This window comes from Brachyhypopomus gauderio, chromosome 19 (assembly GCF_052324685.1).
Source record: "Brachyhypopomus gauderio isolate BG-103 chromosome 19, BGAUD_0.2, whole genome shotgun sequence".
In the NCBI taxonomy this organism is placed as follows: domain Eukaryota; kingdom Metazoa; phylum Chordata; class Actinopteri; order Gymnotiformes; family Hypopomidae; genus Brachyhypopomus; species Brachyhypopomus gauderio.
The window spans coordinates 7,436,066-7,456,065 of NC_135229.1; the positions used below are offsets into that span (position 1 = coordinate 7,436,066).

General features: G+C 45.0%; 1 protein-coding gene across 4 annotated transcripts in view; it reads right to left on the reverse strand.

The window, feature by feature from the left end:
* Positions 1-17,341: 17,341 nt before the first annotated feature.
* ntng1b (netrin g1b) overlaps positions 17,342-20,000 on the reverse strand; it is a 50,302-nt gene continuing 47,643 nt past the window's right edge. For all 4 annotated transcript variants that reach the window (XM_076981486.1, XM_076981485.1, XM_076981487.1 and 1 more), the window contains one exon: positions 17,342-17,652. In XM_076981486.1, coding sequence (XP_076837601.1) covers positions 17,405-17,652 — 248 coding nt within the window. In that variant the 3' untranslated portion in view covers positions 17,342-17,404. The remainder of the gene's footprint in view (positions 17,653-20,000) is intronic.

Consider the following 20,000-nt stretch of genomic DNA (forward strand, 5'->3'; position numbering starts at 1 on the left):
GTTTTAAATGTTGATTCAAATGTTTTATGATGTGTGAAGTTATACAAGCAAAGGGACTTTAGAAAGAAGACAAACGGAGACTGTGTGAAGTGAAAATTCTGGGTTCTGATAGGAAAAGTAAAAAAATTGTATTCTTGGATCACCAGTTTTACACCAGTTACACTATACACTATAGTTACACTCTGCTCTAATTCACCACAAAGGTGTTCAATCAGGTTGAGGTCAGGACTCTGTGCAGGCCAGTCAAGTTCATCTACACCAGACTCTACATTCCATGTCTTTATGGACTTTGCTTTGTGGACTGGTGCACAGTCATGGGAGCATGGAATTGTCCAAAATGTCTTGGTATGCTGAAGCATTCAGAGTTTCTTTCACTGGAACCAAGGGGCCAAGCCCAGATCCTAAAAAACAACCCCACACCATAATCCCCCCGCCCCCCCCCCCCCCCCCCACCAAACTTTACACTTGGTCCAGTGCAGTCAGACAAGTACCGTTCTCCTGGCAACCACCAAACCCAGACTCATCCATCAGATTGCCAGATAGAGAAGCACCTCCACTGCTCTAGAGTCCAATGGCTGCGTGTTTTATACCACTGCATCCGATGCTTTGCATTGCACTTGGTGATGTATGGCTTGGATGCAGCTGCTCGACCATGGAAACCCATTCCATGAAGCTCTCTGTGCACTGTTCTTGAGCTAATCTGAAGGCCACATGAAGTTTGGATGTCTGTAGTGATTGACTCTGCAGAAAGTTGGTGACCTCTTCGCACTATACGCTTCAGCATCCACTGACCCCGCTCCATCAGTTTACGTGTCCTACCACATCATGGCTGAGTTGCTGTCATTCCCAAACACTTTCATTTTCTTATAATACAGCTGACAGTTCACTGTGGAATATTTAGGAGCAAGAAAATCTCACGACTGGATTTGTTGCACAGGTGGCATCCTATCACAGTTCCACACTGGAATTTACTGAACACCTGAGAGCGACCCATTCTTTCACAAATGTTTGTAAAAAGAGTCTGCATGCCTAGGTGCTTAATTTTATACACCTCTTGCCATGGAAGACTGTGATAATTTGGATGGGTGAGCGAATCCTTTTGGCAGTATAGTGTATTTCTTAAGTTTCTTCTCATTTATTTCTAAACATTGTTACTGGTTTATGTCACAAGTGATTGGTACAACCAAGCCAAAATGAGTAAAACAGACTTGATTACCAATCACTGTCAGCTCTTACACCCATATAAGGTCATCTGAGTCTAAAGGGTTTGATGACAATGACAATCATGTAAATCACCTCTGTTGTGATGTGTGGTAATTAAAAACATCCCGGACTTGATAGTTTTGTCCTAAATACATATGATTTTAAATGCCACTGGATCATATGAACTATGAACGATGATGTTTGTTAAGGAATCTAAAGCACGTATTCTAGCTGAAGCTCATAATTCCTAAGATCCAATCAGAGGTGTCAATTCCAGGTTCAGAAAGTAAAAGTCCTCACCAGGATTTTGCTCAAGCTTGCTAGATTTTCTAATTAGTGCAATCCAGGTAAAATTAGTGGAATCAACACAATCCAGGAAGCCTGAGCAAAATCCTGGTGAGGACTTTTACTTTCTGAACCTGGAATTGACACCTCTGGATCCAATGATATTTTGGAGGACAAAATGTATTGGTTTTTGAACATTTTTATTTATCACAGGGTATGATTTCAAAAATGCCATTCATTTTTTCCCATAGATAAAAATCCTTTAGCTCCTAACATGTCTATGACACAAACTACAATATGACTCATCTCTTTAGCGCTCTATCAGAGGAGCGATCCAAGCACAGGAAATCTAGAACTAAATTGGTAGTGCTGACTACATCCACTTTAGCTTACATCCTCTTCAAAGTCATCACTTGTATGTGGAAGTTTGTGTAAACTCAGGAAGCTGTGAGTCACCCAGACTTGGGTCACTGAGTCATGGCTTAGACATGCAGCATGGAGCCTGTTGCTGCCCCGTGAGCGCAGCGTTGTGGGGGGTCTCGGTGATTCACGCCGCGTTCACTTCACAGCGACACCATGAAAAGCATCCGTGGAATTTGTGATTGCCATGCGGTGCACAACTCTGTCAGCAAAGGGGGGGGGGGGGGGGGGGGGTATGGGTGGATTGGTGGCAACCTGTACCTCGTTTCTGGCTTGACTCTGTGGGAGTGGCGTAATACCAGGGAAAGTGGATCTTCTCTGTGGACTATGGGATGCCCCAAAGCCCAAATACAGGCAAAATCATACTTTGTACATTTTAGAAGAACGTTTGTACATAAATATATATTAAGAGTTTGGTTTGTGAATATGTAATGTATATTTAATGTAAATCCTAATTGCCTTGTCAAAAAACGTGATGTTTTGAACAAAAATTTTCAAAACATATTTGAATTCAGTATAAAAAAATCTATTTTAGTATTTAAAACAAAAAAGGTTTTCATTATGGAAGTAATGGAATTTTTTTGTTATCCATAATGGATTTATTTATTTTTGGTTAGTGTGAAGGATTGGACGAGCACTTGCAAAAAATGCAAAGTGGATCAGGCCAAGATAGCAGAGGGAGCACAAAGTCCAAGCAAAAATTCTCTTTTCTCTTCTTTTTATTATTTTTCTTTAGAAAGTGAATATTTGTGCAAATAATTACTCAAAAATAACAATAACAATAATCAAGCATCAACATCTCAAAAGAAACACACTATTCAAAAATCTCAACTTGCTGAGTCTCTCTCCAAGAGTCAGAAACCACTATGGCAGCAGAATTCAAAAAGAGGGGCGCTCCCTATACAAGATCAAATGCTTTCTTTCTACATAGGACTCAGACTACACATATAAAGAAGGTGGCCAGCACCATTCCTACACAATAGGGGAACACTTAACATTCACCTGACCAAACATACATTAGACATACTCTGATGCATCAGTAAAACATTACACACAATTTACAACACAATTTACATGAATGAAAATCCAAATCTAACATTGCAGCCAACATTTAAGAAACGACCATTCAGCCACAACCCATCTCCGTCAACCCCCTGACATTTCGGCAAGCTGAACTGGACCGTTTCCGGCCGGAACAAATAAACAGGCCTTTGTTCCTCGCCGACCCCTTTTTGCCGCCCGCAAGTCCGTCGCCCTTGAAGAACAAACAGTGGTATGAACTCTTGTTATTTTCTCTTTTTGTACTTAAAAGAAACACCAATACCTTTGTAAGCACAATAAAAGACAAGCATTGGAAACAATTTGTCTAGCGTCCTCTTTTCATTTTAAATATTTCGTTCGTTCTGCCGCAGTCCATAGCGGGACAAAAGTCTCTCGGTTGCCGATTAGCTCATAGCGTTTCTGAGCAGCACTTCCATCCAGCGCCTTTGGGGAACTGAACGCCAACGTCAGCATGTGAGCAAACGTATGAGCATGTGCGTATACGTGTGTGTGTGTGTGTGTGTGTGTGTGAAATGAAAAGGGAAAAGATGGAGGAAATGTGCGGTCCGTCCACGACCGTCACACACCCCCCCACCTCTTGTCTCACGTCGGCAGGCGGGAGAGGAAATCAGCAATGGCGTTATCCCTCCCAGGAATATGGTGGACGGTGAATCGGAACGGCTGCATGGCCAAGTACCACCTGGTAATTCTCGCATTGGAGTCACGCATGCGGTCCATCCACTGCAAGGGCCGGTGGTCCGTCTCCAACCGGAACTCACGGCCGAGGAGGTAGTACCTGAAGGCGTCGAGGGCCCACTTCACCGCAAGGCACTCCTTTTCGATGGTTGAGTACCGCACCTCCCTCGGGTAGAGCTTCCGGCTGATGTACGCCACTGGATGTCTCTCGCCTGGGTCACCTTGCAGGAGCACCGCCCCCAAACCTGTATCGGAAGCATCTGTCTGCAAAACAAATGTCTTTCCAAAGTTAGGACAATACAAAACAGGTTCATTACAAAGGGCGCTCCGAATGTCCTCAAAAGCCTTCTTAGCTGGCTCAGTCCACTGAACATGCACTGGGGAACTTTTCCGGGTCAAGTCTATAAGGGTGGCTGCCCTATCAGCGAAGTTTGGCACAAACCTCCTGTACCAGCCAGCCATGCCTAGAAAAGACCGTACCTGGGTCTTAGTCTGGGGTAAAGGACACTGCTGGATAGCCTCCAACTTCTGAACCTGCGGCCTGACCACTCCACCCCCAATAACATACCCCAGGTACTCCGCCTCCTTCTCAGCGATGGTACACTTAGCCGGGTTGATAGTAAGGCCTGCCCTCTCAATCCTCTTGAAGACTTCACTCAAGTGTTGCAGATGGTCCCCCCAAGACGCACTGTACACGATTACATCATCAAGATAAGCAGCCGCGTACCCCTGCGTACCCTCCAGCACCTGATTCATCAGTCTTTGAAAGGTTGCAGCGGCGCCATGGAGCCCAAACGGCATAACTGAAAACTGGAACAAGCCCCAAGGGGTACGGAACGCAGTGAGTTCTCTGGTCGAGTCACTCAATGGGACTTGCCAGTATCCCTTTGCCAAATCTAATGTTGTCACCCATCTTGCTGAACCAAGGGAATCAATTATATCATCTATTCTAGGAGTAGGATAGGAATCAAACTTTGACACTGAATTTAAATATCTAAAATCAACACAGAACCGAAGACTACCATCCTTCTTCGGAACTAGGACTATCGGACTACACCACTCACTATGTGATGGTTCTATGATCCCCAGGGCCAGCATCTGGTCAGTTTCCTTCCGCAGCCCGACCAGAAGTCGTTCCGGTATCCTGTAACTCATGCGGCGAGGAGCCGCCCCCTCACACAGGGTAACATGATGACTGACGAGCTGAGTGTGTCCGGGCTGCTCCTTGAACAGGGTGGGTGTACATAGGTGCCTGATGGCCGCCTGCTGTTCAGGGAAGAGATGGTTAAGGTCAAGGGTGCCCTCTGTTGGTGAAGGTAGGTACTGCTCCTCAACCTCATCCTCTTCCTGCACCCGCCGGATCAGCAGCGCCTCCACACTCGTACCTGGCCGTTCCCTCCACTCCTTCAGATGGTTGATGTGCAGCACTCGTCTGGAACGCTTCGAACCCGGCCCACTGACTTCATAAGTAGTCGACCCCAGTTTCCGGGTCACCTCAAAAGGGCCTTGCCATTTGGCTAACAGCTTACTGGTGTCGCTTGGCAACATCACCAGCACTTTGTCCCCGACCTTGAAACTGCGAGCATGAGCCTTGTGGTCGTAGTAGAACTTCTGTCGCTGCTGGGCTTGCTCCAGATTCTGCCGCGCCAATTCGGCCATGTTCTTCAGCCGCTCACGCATCTGTAACACATACGTGAGGGTGTTCTGCACAGGTGGGTCCTCCTCACTCATCCAAGTCTCCTTCAACAGTGCCAGAGGGCCCCGCACTTCACGTCCATAAAGCAACTCGAACGGTGAAAATCCCGTTGAGGCCTGTGGCACCTCGCGATAGGCAAAGAGGAGGTAAGGAAGCCAACTGTCCCAATCCGTGCCTGACTCATCCACAAACTTGCGCAGCATCTGCTTGAGAGTTTGATTGAAACGTTCAGTCAGGCCATCCGTCTGCGGATGATAAGGCGTGGTGCGTAACCTCTTAATACCTAACAACCCATACACCTGCTTGAGGAGTTTTGACATAAAATTTGACCCCTGATCCGTTATTATAGCTTTGGGGAACCCGACGCGCGAGAACAACTGGATCAAACACATGGCAACAGTCCTAGCCTTGACTGCTTTAAGAGCAAACACCTCAGGATATCTTGTAGCATAATCCGTAATCACAAGCATAAACCTATTTCCAGACTTGCTACGCTCAAGGGGGCCTACAACATCCATACCCAACTGCTCAAAGGGAGTACCCACAACCGGAAGCGGTTCTAAGGGGACCTTAGGAGGGGACCTGTTAGCAGTCTTCTGACATTCTGGACACGTCTTACAAAACTCAGCGATGTCTTTTGCCATGTTCGGCCAGTAAAAGTACCGTATGATCCTGCCCACAGTCTTATGTTTGCCCAAATGGCCTGCCCAGGGTATGGAATGGCCCAACTCAAGAACTATCTTTCGAGCCTTTAAGGGGACCACCATCCTAGAACTAGCTCCTTCACTTTTGTACAATACTCCATCCTTAATAACAAAATCCTGCCCTGACACCTCACCCGCATCAACGTTGCCCTGGGCCTGCCGATACAAAAGGCCGATATCAAGGTCTTGCTGCTGCATTAACGCCATACCTTGGGGAATCTCTACCGGTACACCTTCCAAAGCAAGACAAGAATCCTCCTGCTCCCCAACACCGCCAAATTGCAACTTCTCTCGCCTCCTCTGTTTCTTTGACTTTCTGGACTTACCCGGCCGAGCCTCAATGTCTGCATTGAAAAACGGCAAGGCCGAAAGTGGAGCTTCTTCCTCTCTACTCTTAGCCATAGCACGGGTGACAGCCACGTTACACTCATTAACACCAGCAACAAGCTGGCACAAAAGCGGAAAATCTTGACCCAAAATCATGGGGTATGGTAAGTTATCCACTATCCCAACCTCCAGCGAAAAAACCTGACCTGACACCTTCACATGCACGCTGGCAGTGGGGTACGCCTTCTCATCTCCATGCACACACTTAAGATTTGTCATTACCGAATAATCATAGAGATGTACCGGAACAACATCTGCCCTGACTAAAGACTGCATACTGCCCGTGTCTGCCAATGCCTCAACCTCCCGCCCATTTAATATTACAGTACGCAAACTAAGAGCTTCTGATTTTAAAGGAGCGCTATCCCTTGATACTGTACATATATTGGACTGGTTGGCAGGATTATTGGGACATTTAGGTTTAATATGCCCTTCCTCCCCACAATGAAAGCACACTGGTACTCTAGGGCTACTAGGTCTAGGTGTAGGGCTAGCCCTAAAAGCAGAGGTAAACTTAGGGGGGCCATTCTTACCACCTACAGACGTGCTGTTGCTAATGCCGGCTTTTAGCAGCGTGCTGTTCTTTGGTGGCGGGAACTGATGGCGGGGTCTGCTAGGGTCTTTGCTTACTCTCCATTGGGCATAGGTCCATGGCTCATTCTTTCGTCGGGCTGCTACAAAGACATCTGCCAAGGACGCAGCCTCTAACGCTGACTTGGGGTCGCGTTCCTTAATCCACACCCGGAGGTCTGGTGACAGCAAGCGAAAGAACTGTTCCATGACGATCATTTCCCCGATCTCCTCCTTGGTTCTCTTCTGCGGCTGGACCCACCTCTGATAAAGGTCCCGCAGGCGGACATACAACTCCCTAGGTGATTCTTCTCCTTTTACCTCGGTGTTCCTGAAGCTAAGCCGATAAGTCTCCCTATTAATGTTGAACTTGGCCATTATGGCGTCCTTCATTTTCTCATAATCCAGGGCTTCAGCGCTGTCCATGGCAACGTACGCTGCCCTAGCTTTGCCCATCAGGAGGGGCGCTAACCTGACTGCCCAGTCCACGGTCGGCCACTGACACGCCACCGCTACTCTTTCAAAGGTAACTAAAAAATGTTCGATGTCATCATGCTCACCTAAGCACTGCAACTTAGGTTCTCTCTCTAAAACTGTCCGCCCCTGGTTGTTCGGACGGGGTGGCGCAATTGAAGCTGGACGAGATGGCACCGCAGACAGTGAGGGAGCCGCCGGATCGGCACTAGCGCCACTTATGGGTATAGTGATGACAGGGTCTGGCTCAGGAGTTGTTCGGGTATGGACCTCTCTTTGCAGCATATTGAACTGGTGTTGTATGGACTTCCATCGACCCTCCTGTCGTACCGCTTCTTGCTCAAGCTGGTCCTCACGTGCCTCCTGCCTTGCCATCAGTGCTCGAAACATATCACGAAGCTCCTGCATTGACAAGTCTTCAGCCACCGCAGCTAATTCTGGGTCAGCACCACTATCATCCTCCCCACCGGTGGCACCTTCTAATTGGTTGGCTCGGCTAGATTGATTAGCGCTGCATTTCTTGGGACCCATCTCATGCACTTTGAGAAGCCACAGCAATCCAGGGTAGTGAAAAAGACAAAATGAACTAACAAAAAAAAAAACTGCTACCCTCTATAGCCTTGATCCCACTTCTGACACCAGCTGTGAAGGATTGGACGAGCACTTGCAAAAAATGCAAAGTGGATCAGGCCAAGATAGCAGAGGGAGCACAAAGTCCAAGCAAAAATTCTCTTTTCTCTTCTTTTTATTATTTTTCTTTAGAAAGTGAATATTTGTGCAAATAATTACTCAAAAATAACAATAACAATAATCAAGCATCAACATCTCAAAAGAAACACACTATTCAAAAATCTCAACTTGCTGAGTCTCTCTCCAAGAGTCAGAAACCACTATGGCAGCAGAATTCAAAAAGAGGGGCGCTCCCTATACAAGATCAAATGCTTTCTTTCTACATAGGACTCAGACTACACATATAAAGAAGGTGGCCAGCACCATTCCTACACAATAGGGGAACACTTAACATTCACCTGACCAAACATACATTAGACATACTCTGATGCATCAGTAAAACATTACACACAATTTACAACACAATTTACATGAATGAAAATCCAAATCTAACATTGCAGCCAACATTTAAGAAACGACCATTCAGCCACAACCCATCTCCGTCAACCCCCTGACATTTCGGCAAGCTGAACTGGACCGTTTCCGGCCGGAACAAATAAACAGGCCTTTGTTCCTCGCCGACCCCTTTTTGCCGCCCGCAAGTCCGTCGCCCTTGAAGAACAAACAGTGGTATGAACTCTTGTTATTTTCTCTTTTTGTACTTAAAAGAAACACCAATACCTTTGTAAGCACAATAAAAGACAAGCATTGGAAACAATTTGTCTAGCGTCCTCTTTTCATTTTAAATATTTCGTTCGTTCTGCCGCAGTCCATAGCGGGACAAAAGTCTCTCGGTTGCCGATTAGCTCATAGCGTTTCTGAGCAGCACTTCCATCCAGCGCCTTTGGGGAACTGAACGCCAACGTCAGCATGTGAGCAAACGTATGAGCATGTGCGTATACGTGTGTGTGTGTGTGTGTGTGTGTGTGAAATGAAAAGGGAAAAGATGGAGGAAATGTGCGGTCCGTCCACGACCGTCACAGTTAGGTGACCATGGATTTAAATGTCCTTCAGAAAGATTTATTATTTTCTTTACATAGCAGTGTAGTTGTGTATGTCTGAAGAGAGTCATTTTTAGTTTGAAACTTGCAGTGGTGCTGACATCTAAATGTTTAATAACACAATTTTGGACTGTTTCTAACTTTCAAAAACAACAGTGGTTTACACCAGTTTCAACAGCTTCTGTTGTCTTCTTCGACGAGTCCTGTGTGCGTAGTTACTCCCAAACATGGAGACCTGTAAACTTGCCAGGTTTGAACAGGTTTTAATATTGTCTTTTCCCCGCTTTTTTTCTGCCTTTATATCCATTCCATGGGTTTAATTGCTGAGTTTCCTACTCTGTCATGTGACCTTTCTAAAGTTTATGGCACCTCTACAGCAAGTGGATGTTGCTGAATGTGATGGATGATGAACTGTTTTCTAGATAGGGAACTTTTATATGTGCGCTGCAGTAGACTGAAGTCGTCTACATATACATTCGTACACATCCCCCCCTTTAGATGTTGGTTTAATATCAAACCACTTCGATGATGAATGTGGCTCCCACTCAAGCAGAACCTGAAGCTTCTCATAAAGCTTCTTCCGTCCTCACAGACCAGACAGCACAACGTTTACAGGATACAAAAAAACCCCAAAATAAATTATTTCAAGTATGGATGTACTGAAACTCTGAAGCAGGGTGAGAACATGTCTACTTTCAGCTGTTTCTAATCCTGCTGTGCTCCATGGGCCACTCCTGTCAGGTTTACTTGGCACCACAGTGGTCCAGATTGTTCTTGGTTCCGGTCCATAACACAGAAAGTGCACTCAGTGGGCACTTTTATTAAGTGCACCTTCTCCAGAGATGCACCTTGTAGACTGCCGGTGGTTTTTGGCCGACACCACTGTTGTAATAAGAAGTAAAAGCGCTCTGGAATTTCCGGCAGTATTTAAACATGTCGCTTGTTACATGGCATTTAAATCCAGATCTGGGTCTGGCTTTTAAAAAAATGTTTTGAGTGTCATCACTGACACTAGGAATCAAACGCTGATGCCATTGTGAATTTCTACTTTCGCTCCTCCTCAAACCATACAGAATCAGAGTCGTCTTTGAACATGTTTTTTTTGCTCAGATCACAAAATGTAAACAGATGAGTTTTAATGGTTCATAATGGTAAAGTAGCCTTGTTTGGTTACGTTTTAGAGAGAGAGAGAGAGAGAGAGAGAGAGAGAGAGAGAATATGTTGGAATACTGCCCTTCAATTCAGTGACCTGTAAGTGTCAAAGTTGGATGTTGAGGAAGGAACTGTAGGCCTATTTGTTTCGTGGCTATGTTTTCTCTGGTTCTGCTGGGCCTGCTTACCAGCTCATCCAGGACCCAATCAGCAGCCCGGGGAGCAATTAAACACTCGCAGATCGTAACTACTGTGAACAAATTCTTGGCATAGCCATGCTGAACTCCCCCAGATCACCATTACAAACACCCTGGTACGCCACACAGTGATGTGTCACCATTACAAGCACCCTGGTACGCCACACGCTGCTGATATATGTATTACCATCAGACTATCCCAATATGCCACCTACTGCTAATGTATGCATCGACTTTACAGACACCTCAGAAAATACTGCTGATGTGTGTTTAGCTATCACAAACTCCCCTATACACCAAACACTGGTCACCTTTACTGGACTGGAATGAAACTGTGTGGATTCACAGGAACTATTTGAATTTTACAGTATGAAATATTAAATTGGCTATGTGTGTGAGCACCATGTACGCGCTCTGTTGTATTCTGTGCTTGATTTCATGGGGAAAACTCAAGGACCTCCAGATCAGAACGTTTAAAAAAGCAACAACAGTGGAGTTAGTCTTCTCTTGATGATGATATCTTTACTATTACTAATTTTAGAGGGGCGAGTATGAATGTGATGCCATGTCTTTAGTCAGAATGCCAGCCTGCGGTCATCATGGTCTGGGAGGAGGTGGCAGCTCTCAGCTACGCTGTTCACTCATATTGCTGCCCAATTCTCCCATTTCAGTTTCTGGGATTGACTAATGGTACTGCTTACTCATTCTCAACTCCTTATCACTCTTCATATTGCTCTCTACTTCTCTTTTTCCCATTTTCTCTCTTTCTCTCTCCACCTCTCTGTCCTTCCTATATCCTTGTTTTTGTGGTCATCTCATTCTCTCACTAGTGGTTGAATAAAATCCCAGTCAATCATACATCGTTGCGACGGCTATGTGATGTGAAGATTATTTGTATAGCTCAGATATCAGTCCTACCTCTCTCTCTCCTCTCCACCTCCCCTCTCTCTAAAAAGGATAAATGCTTTTGATCTGGGGGTCTTCATGTTTTATTTATGGACTCAGCTGGTGTAATATATAAATAATTTCTTCCTGGAGGCTTCTGAGGGTGTAATTAGGGGGAAGAAAGCAGTTTAGGGCCAGAGATGCATGGGGTGCCATTGAGCCTCTATTTAAAACACAACTAGGGCCACAGGGCTCTTGCCATTTAGTGTTTAAACACACTCAGATTTCACTGAGGACTTAAATCTGAGAGCCAAAAGCACTTTGCATGTTTTTCTGGATATTCCTCTAATATCACGTTCCACTTAGAACCGAGCTGTGTGTTCAGGTTTAGGGTGCTTCTTCCAACACTATTGATCATAGATTCATACTACGGCTCTGAAAGGTGAATCAATATTTGGGTGTGCACTGCTGAATCTCTATTGGCTTAGTGCGTATTGTCGATGGCTGAATATTTCATGATGCGGTGACCTAATTGAAAGCACTCTACATTATGCATTAACGGCGGTGTAATGTCCTTTTAACGTCCGCTCTGCGCGGGAGGTTTTGTCTGGAACAGACGGCATGGTCGACTTGTTTTTGCAATGCGCCTTTCCCGACGTGCGGCAGAATTATTCCCGCTGCGTGCCGCGTCGCGTAGCGGAGACGATCGCGTGGCTCCCCGACGACCGCAAGTGGAATCCATCTAACCCACCACTCATTATTCACCATGCGTAACTGTGCTTGGTCGTAACGCATTCATTAGAAAAAGACGATTGAAGCAGTACATAAAGAGATCCAGATAATGGGGAGGGAGGAAGCCTGGGTGTCCGCTTTTGTGATCCTCCCATTTCCTCAAAGTAAATGAGGCAGCTAGCTGGCCCTGTGTGCGGGTTGAAGGGCTGTGGCCGCCCTCCCCAGCGTCTCTGGAACTCCCTGACTCACTCCCGTGTCTGCTATACACCTCGTCTACTACGCCCTTTCCTCTCTTTTATCGCCTTGCTTCCTCATGCAAAGAACGTGAAGATTGCAGCCCTTTCCCCATATCGCAAGTAGGCTAAAGGTTATATGCAAATGAACCCATTATGACTAATAAGGGGGGGAGGGAGTGGTGGTTGGGGGCGGAGACTTGTCCTCTTACCACTGAAAACTTTTAAAGTCCTCATTTATTGGATGACACTGCTGCTTCTTTTTACACAACTCCGGCTGTTTTAGCTTCTACGCTGCCCTCCACGCTAGGCCTACTACCCAACACTTTACCCAACACACTAAGTGCCCTACCAAAACCATTACCCAACACACCAAGCAAAGCATAAAACCCACCATTATGAAACACACCCCACCCACACACTGCCCTCCACCCTACCAATCGTAATACCTTTCCCACTACTCCTCAACACCCTACCCTAGATACCAGCAAAACCCCAGCCATAGTTTACCTCCCAAAATCTGCCCACAGCCATAATGTGAGTTTTTTTCCCCTTTATTTGAGACTTAGCAATGCCAAGTACTGAAATGGCTAATGAAGCTGCTAAGACTGAAGGTCTAGAATGCCCAGCAACAGCTTAGTAATAGAAATTCCTTCAGTGAAGTTCAATCAAATCGGCCTTAGGCAAAAATGATCTTCAGCACGGGTTTCGCACTGAAAGCACAAATCATCGTGGATCTTGTTCTGGGTCCAGCAGCTTAACTGGAAATGCCAGCCTTAATCACCATCACATGAGCGGTGCCTGTCCACGTGGAGCAGTGATCGCTCACCTGGACTTCACCCCCTGGCTATGCTTATCTAACACACAGTGACAGGGTGCTGGTGGATGCTGACGGAGGCAGGAGTTGTGTCTAAACCCCCCTCGTGCCCTCACGGATCCTTGAACATCATCGAAAGGCACAGCGCACACGTCATCGGACGACGGTCGTGCATCCGAGATGGCCGAAGTCCCCCAAACGTGGAATGCGTCATTCCCCATCAGGCTGTGCAAACATTCCACAGCTCCCACAGAGATCAAGGACACAGCTTCACACAGCAGCACCATTTACCAGGCAGGAAGACCTGTGCAGGAAAGGGACTTGGCTGTGGAATAGAGGATCTGACCTGAAAAGGCATCTGACTTCATATTATGTGTGTATATATATATATATATATATATATAAGCTAATTAAACCTCACCTTAAAACATTACCCAGAAATTGCTCTAAAGCACACACACAAACACACACACACACACACACACACACACACACACAGAGAGCTATGCATACATGCCTGCACTGAAGTATGAAAATAAGAGAATGCATTTCTATAGTGTCACAGCTTGCCATAAATAAGACATTGCTGTGTTGTTCCTCTGGGACACATGTGGCAATTACTCAGAAGGGAAACAACATTCTGGGTAAGCAGGTCATATTCCGACGAGGGCGTTTTACGCTCCCACCACGCTGGCGGGGAACGTACACGCCATCCGAAGACACCCGTGCTTGCACGTCAGCGCTGTGCATGAGCTGTTTGCAACTCCATACAACCCTCAAACCATCTCACCAGGGCCTGGAGCAGGGCAGAGTGGTGTGGAGACATTTTACGCTGCGTTCTTTACTGGAGCACAGGGCCGGGCCACCTTGGCCCAGTAAGAGCACTAGGGAAGGTCTCGAGAGAGCGCCTCTTCACCTGACTGTGTCAGCTTGAAAAATGGGACCTTGAGAACAACCATTAGTTTTTAAGCCATTGATAATCCTGCAGTGATACTGTAGGGGCAACGGTGAGAGTTTTTCGCTGGCCGGGAGACTTTCCAAACTGTCCTGAAAGCATGTTATATATATATACTAGAGAGTGTCTTTGTGTCAGATTAATAAATAAATAAAATCCGGCAGTTTTCCTGTTTTCAGGTGTAACTGCCGTTCACCTCAGATTGCTGACAGAGGTCTCGCACCATATGTTGTAATATGTTTGTAATAGAATACAGGGATCCGAAAGTCTCCTAACGAATGCTGACCTTAGTTTTATAATAGCTTAATATAGTTAGGCGGCTGGTGATTTTTGTTTTAGATTAGGTGGGAATTAAATATCTGTCTGGGAAATAAGTAAGGACCAGCGATGCAGGCTGACCGCAAATGACCCCGAGCCACCATTCAGAAATAATTTATGCTAAGGAGAATTTGTTTTCAATCCCATTACAAACCCATTAGCACTTCAACCGATTTAATGAGGCACCTTCTTCCATGCTTCTTTTCCCAGTTTATTTATTTATTTGTACTTCGATTTATTTATTTATATTTTACACGAAAAATAAAATATTCGGTCTGAATATTTCCAATCCTTAAAAACCGAAATAATTATTCGTCTCAACTCACCTTTGCTTCTGGCAGGGTGTGTGGAAAGAAAAGTAAACCTGCTAAGCATCTTTTTTTCTTTATAGTATCAATCAATAACCGAATGCGCAGGAAGCTTTCTCACAAGACGTCTCCTTCTGCGGTGTCCTGGAAAGTAAGTTCTTAAGGGCAAGGGCAAAAAAGGCATCGCGCTTGATTAAAATGAAGAGGCATAATCTCGCTAGTGTAATCTATCCGGCCCCAAACATGATTTCACAGTGTGTCACCGGCTTAAGATGACTTCATTTCCATTCGAGTACCCTGCATGGACTGGAAAATGATTGCAGTCTCACGACTGCGTGCCGCAGTCTTCGGTGAGAGAAGCTCAATCGCTTCCTCTCGACAGAAGCGGCGCAGATGGTGCTGTTTGCTTGGGCTTACGCGTGATTACCAGACTTTGTTTTGCCACACCTCCGTGTCCTTAAGCTACTAATACCAGTGGATGGTATAATGATCAGGCCTTGGGGTTGTCTTTAAAGGTCTGTCTGGAGCTACGTCTGACCCCAAAACAGGTGTGTGATAAAGAAAATTACCATTCACAGTCATAATCGCAATTCGCCAAGGCCATCCTTCAGGATGCTTACAACGTCCCTGCGACGCGAGGACAAACCATATGAAATTGTGAACCTAGAATTTTCAACGACTTGGGAATTCATACTTTAGAAGCTAGCATTTTTTTTGTTCAAACGCTACTGAGACCGAAAAATCTTTTAAATATATTTGAGTCATATTTGTTTTTATCAACATCACAGTGTTATGCGTGTATACAAAAAGAGTTGACCACCAAACCTGTCCTAAGAACGAGGAGACTTAGGAAAGGGGCCTAAGACAGTGCCACACAAATTTCTTTTTACAATCAGGCACATGACTTCAGAGTACAACAGTGATGTGAAAAAAAATCACATCACTGTGAGTTACGACTTTACCCGTAACCTCGTTTCAAAAGCAGGAAGATCCTCATTAAAGCCGGGTTGAGTATGCCAGGTTTTCCTGGATGTCACGAGAACTGGCGGAATGCATTCTGTACAAATCCTACAGACAGTGGAGGTGTTTGGCTGGAGTTAGAAAGTCAGATAAATTCTGTCACTGGTGCTGCAAACCACTGCAGTCTGTTTATTCGTTTAGCTCTTACCCTCAACAGTGCTGATTTCATAGCGCAAACAACTGACAAGACAGGAAATGCCCATATAGCCTGGGATACCTCGGGATGAAACGGTGTAGAGCACAATCTACAGGATGCAATGCAACAGAGATTGTTGCCTGTGATTCTAGAAAGAAGCTGGCTTTCAAACAACGAGAATATCTTGGGAGTGACCTCCCGTGACTCACGGTAGGTGTGTGAATATGCAAATGAACGCTATGTCTTTCAGAGACGGGTTGGTGACAATACATCATAAATGTGCAACCAAGCCGATAGTAAAGTGTTATATTAAAACTTGAATCATTTCCAGAGCTTATAATACGAGTAATATGAGAAGGCCGCATACTATTTACTGCTGTTTTTCATATTCATCTGTCATGAAAATATTTCTTTACAAGAAAAATTAAACGTGTTGCTTTCTTCGCACTAGTCTTGGGTTGGACGAGACTTGGCAGCGTGCTTTACAGACCCGAGGGCCTTGGACAGCCGGACCGACACACGGGTGCCTAACGTCAGTCAGACCCATATTGATGGAGGACACAGGAAGTGGGGCATACAGATACGAGTACATACAGCAGGTAGAAGGTTGAGCAGAGCTAGGGCACAAGTGGAGCCTGCTGCCAATCCGAAGAAAAAGTAAGCCCCTGCTGACTTCCCATAGTTCCTTGCACTTCCCATATTTCCTTGCTATTTCCAAATCCTCAACGCAGCGACAGACTCTGTTATACTTTATGTGGTTAATGGTGTCGTTGTTTCTTCTGAATTACCACTTAAGAATTATGGAGAAACAGCAGTCAAACACTGAATAGGTATTACAGAGAATTAAAAAAAAGGCTGCATCATGTAAAAATTCAAATCTGTACACACCCATGAAATGGAACCACTCCCGCATGGAGAGGTTTTATTGGGAAGTAAAGCAAGGCTTAATTTTTTTTTTCTGAATTGATCTCAGGCTCCTGCTGGGTGTGATGATTCCTTTTCTGCTTAGGAGTAAATCACGAGTCCAATGCTGCTTCAAGGATGTCGTGAAACGGTTTTTTTTTTTTGTACGCGCGTGTGTGTGTGTGTGTACGTGTCTTCGGAAAACAGCTTCGCGGTTTCACAACAATACGGCCATTTGTTGTTTTCCTAATGTTCTCGGAGACAGGACTGGCGGTCCCCATTGTCGGAGCTGCTGTGAGTTTCTCCCCTCACCGTCTCCTTTGTGCTCTTCTTTTCATTTCGCTCCTTCGGCAGTTCACGCATCTTCCACTACAGGCAAACTTTAGCTGACACATCAAGTAGAAAACTTCTCTGTGCTTTTGTTTCAAGCGAGTGAGATATATATATATATATATATATATATATATATATATATATATATATATATATATATATATATATATATTAACTAGGGAGCATTTGTTCTTAGCCCTCCTTTGTCTGCAAACTGGATGTCGGGCTGAGATCCCCCATGGAGAGCCCCCCCCTGGAGCTGACCCGCCTCAGGGTGAGCGGAGGCCCCAGGTGGCTGGCAGCAAGTTGATGAGAGGGAGAAACAGCAGCAGAGCCTGGTGGGTGGGCGGGAGACGCAGGGCCGTCTGTCCCGACTGGAGCTCCTCACACGGGTCGCCATGACATGGTCCGCGCTCGCACAGCACGCCACCGAACGCTGGTGGGCAACGGCAGCGCTGGTGCTGCTCGCAAACGCCTCCGTTCTGACACCGCAGGAGCACGCCGTCGCACACCCGACCTGGGAGAGAGAGAGAGAGAGAGAGAGAGAGAGAGAGAGAGAGAGAGAGAGAGAGAGAGAGAGAGAGAGAGAGAGAGAGAGAGAGAGAGAGAGATGTAAACTGGGGCCAACTTCCACTAGGACTGTGTGCTCTGGTGCAGAGAAACAAGTCCCATCAGGACGGTCATCAGGTGGCCTGGGCGTGTGATTGGCTGTGTGATTGGGCGTGTGATTGGTTGTGATGGGGATGGAAGATGGAGTTGTGAGCGCCCCCTTGGGACACCCAGGGACAGGACGGGGAGCTTAAGGTTCACGAATGAGACCAAAAGTAACGTAGCTGTAAAGCAATAATCCGCAAGAGTATTGAGTTTGGGCTGAGAGGGAGAAAATGAAGAAAAACGATGTAGATCCTTGTAGTTCTGCAAGGTGAGAAGGAAAATGAACACACACACACACACACACACACACACACACACACACACACACACACACACACAACCTTCCCCACTGACAATTCTATGGGGTGGGTTCTTTACACAGACAAACAAGACTTGTACTACCCAACAAAACATTGAAAAGCTACTGTTTAACACTTTCCCCAATGTCATGAGGGGTAATGCTGAAAAAGTCTGACTGCAAGTCAATGCTGCATAAATGGGTCATGTCCAACATAAGTACTGACTTTAAAAGCATTCTCGACATTCATCCAACAGGGCATTTCTGGTGTTGTATTAGGAGTGAAACGAATGGTCGAATAATTAGAATTTTTTTATTTAAAAAACGATCGAGGAATTTTCTCTGCCGTTTATTTTATCATTAAGTTCAAAGCACGGTATTTGGCACGGACTACTTTTAATGTGGCACAACATGCTTATGTCACCCACGGAAAAAAACCCATTTCAGACTGAATAGCAAGAAGACAGGATTCATACACCTTTCCCCAAGGTCAAGTTCAAACACTTTTCAAGCACTTTCAAGGTCCATTTTCAACATTTTCCAGCACCTTAGAGCTATATTGAATGACATATTTATACAAATACATACATACTCAAAATGATTAATTCACTTTTTATCACATTAAAAGAGATGGTACCGGTGGAGATAGTATTGCATAAGCTTGTTGGAATATGAAGCTTAATATGCTTAAATATATGCTAGTTAGCTTCGGATTTGATTAGCTACCAAGCTAGCATATGTTTTATGTAATGGAAGTGTTTGTTTCAAAACACACAATCTTAACATCTTCACAGTTTCTAAAGTTTTTCGCTGGAATTACAAGATGCTGTACATTTCTCGCTTGTATTTGTAACGCGATACAAGCAAACTATTCAATCAGATGTATTTGTTGTATCAGGTATTTGTTGTGGAATGAAATACAGTTACAATTTCAAGCATTTTCAAGTACTTTGAAACATTGAGTGCACTCCATGCTCCTTTATGCATAGTGATGATTCATCCTAAAGGTCCCCATAGAAAATATTTTTATATATTTGCAATACATGTTTGCAAGGGATGAATACTCATGAATACAAGGTCCTTTAAGCAGCGTCTAATTTGAATTATGTCGTGATTTTAATATCCCGTATTCACTGTCTACAAGAGCAAAGATTCATCAGACTGCTTCTGCCACTGACTTAGCTATGCAAGCAGATATTTAGCATAAAATCAACGAATGCAGGACTATGCACGAAATATACAATCAGATGAAGAAATCCTCGATATTAAGTTACGACACAAAAGGTCTGTTCTTTGCCCTGTGAGGCGTGTGGTTTTATCTGCCATATGCGCCCAGATCCAGAGACTCCTTTTTGAGCTTCAGCTATTGGTAGATTTTCAGTGGGTTTAAAACTTTTAATCTTCAAATTGTGGAGTTTACTTTGTTTGCTGTGTCTGGGATTATCCAGGCACTAAGGGCCTCCAAACGAGTTCTCTTATTTCGCAGCGTCACCTGAGATCAGCTTTTGTTTTTAAAGGCACAGTATTTTTCTTCCTTGCTCAAAATGTTCTATCAGCAGGAAGCATGCTATAATCTTTATGTTATTATCTTCATACTTCTGCTTCAGTTCAACATTAAATGGACACTGCAGATTGCATAAAATAACCGCTACTTACTCCGGTTTTTTAATTCTACCCCCTAACTTCCGTTTAGGAATTATACTTTTTTCGGTTTATGTGATAAATGCACAGATGATACTGTTCTAAATACATTCTTAAAACATGAATGGTGGTATCCTCTGATTTAACCAGAAAACTGGATTTGCATCTTTTTAAACACAGCATAGATTGCGCTGATGACCGGTTTCTTCTAGCAGCCCTTCACCTCTTCAGTAAAGCCACATTGATGCGATCTGATTTCCAGTCTGCACCAC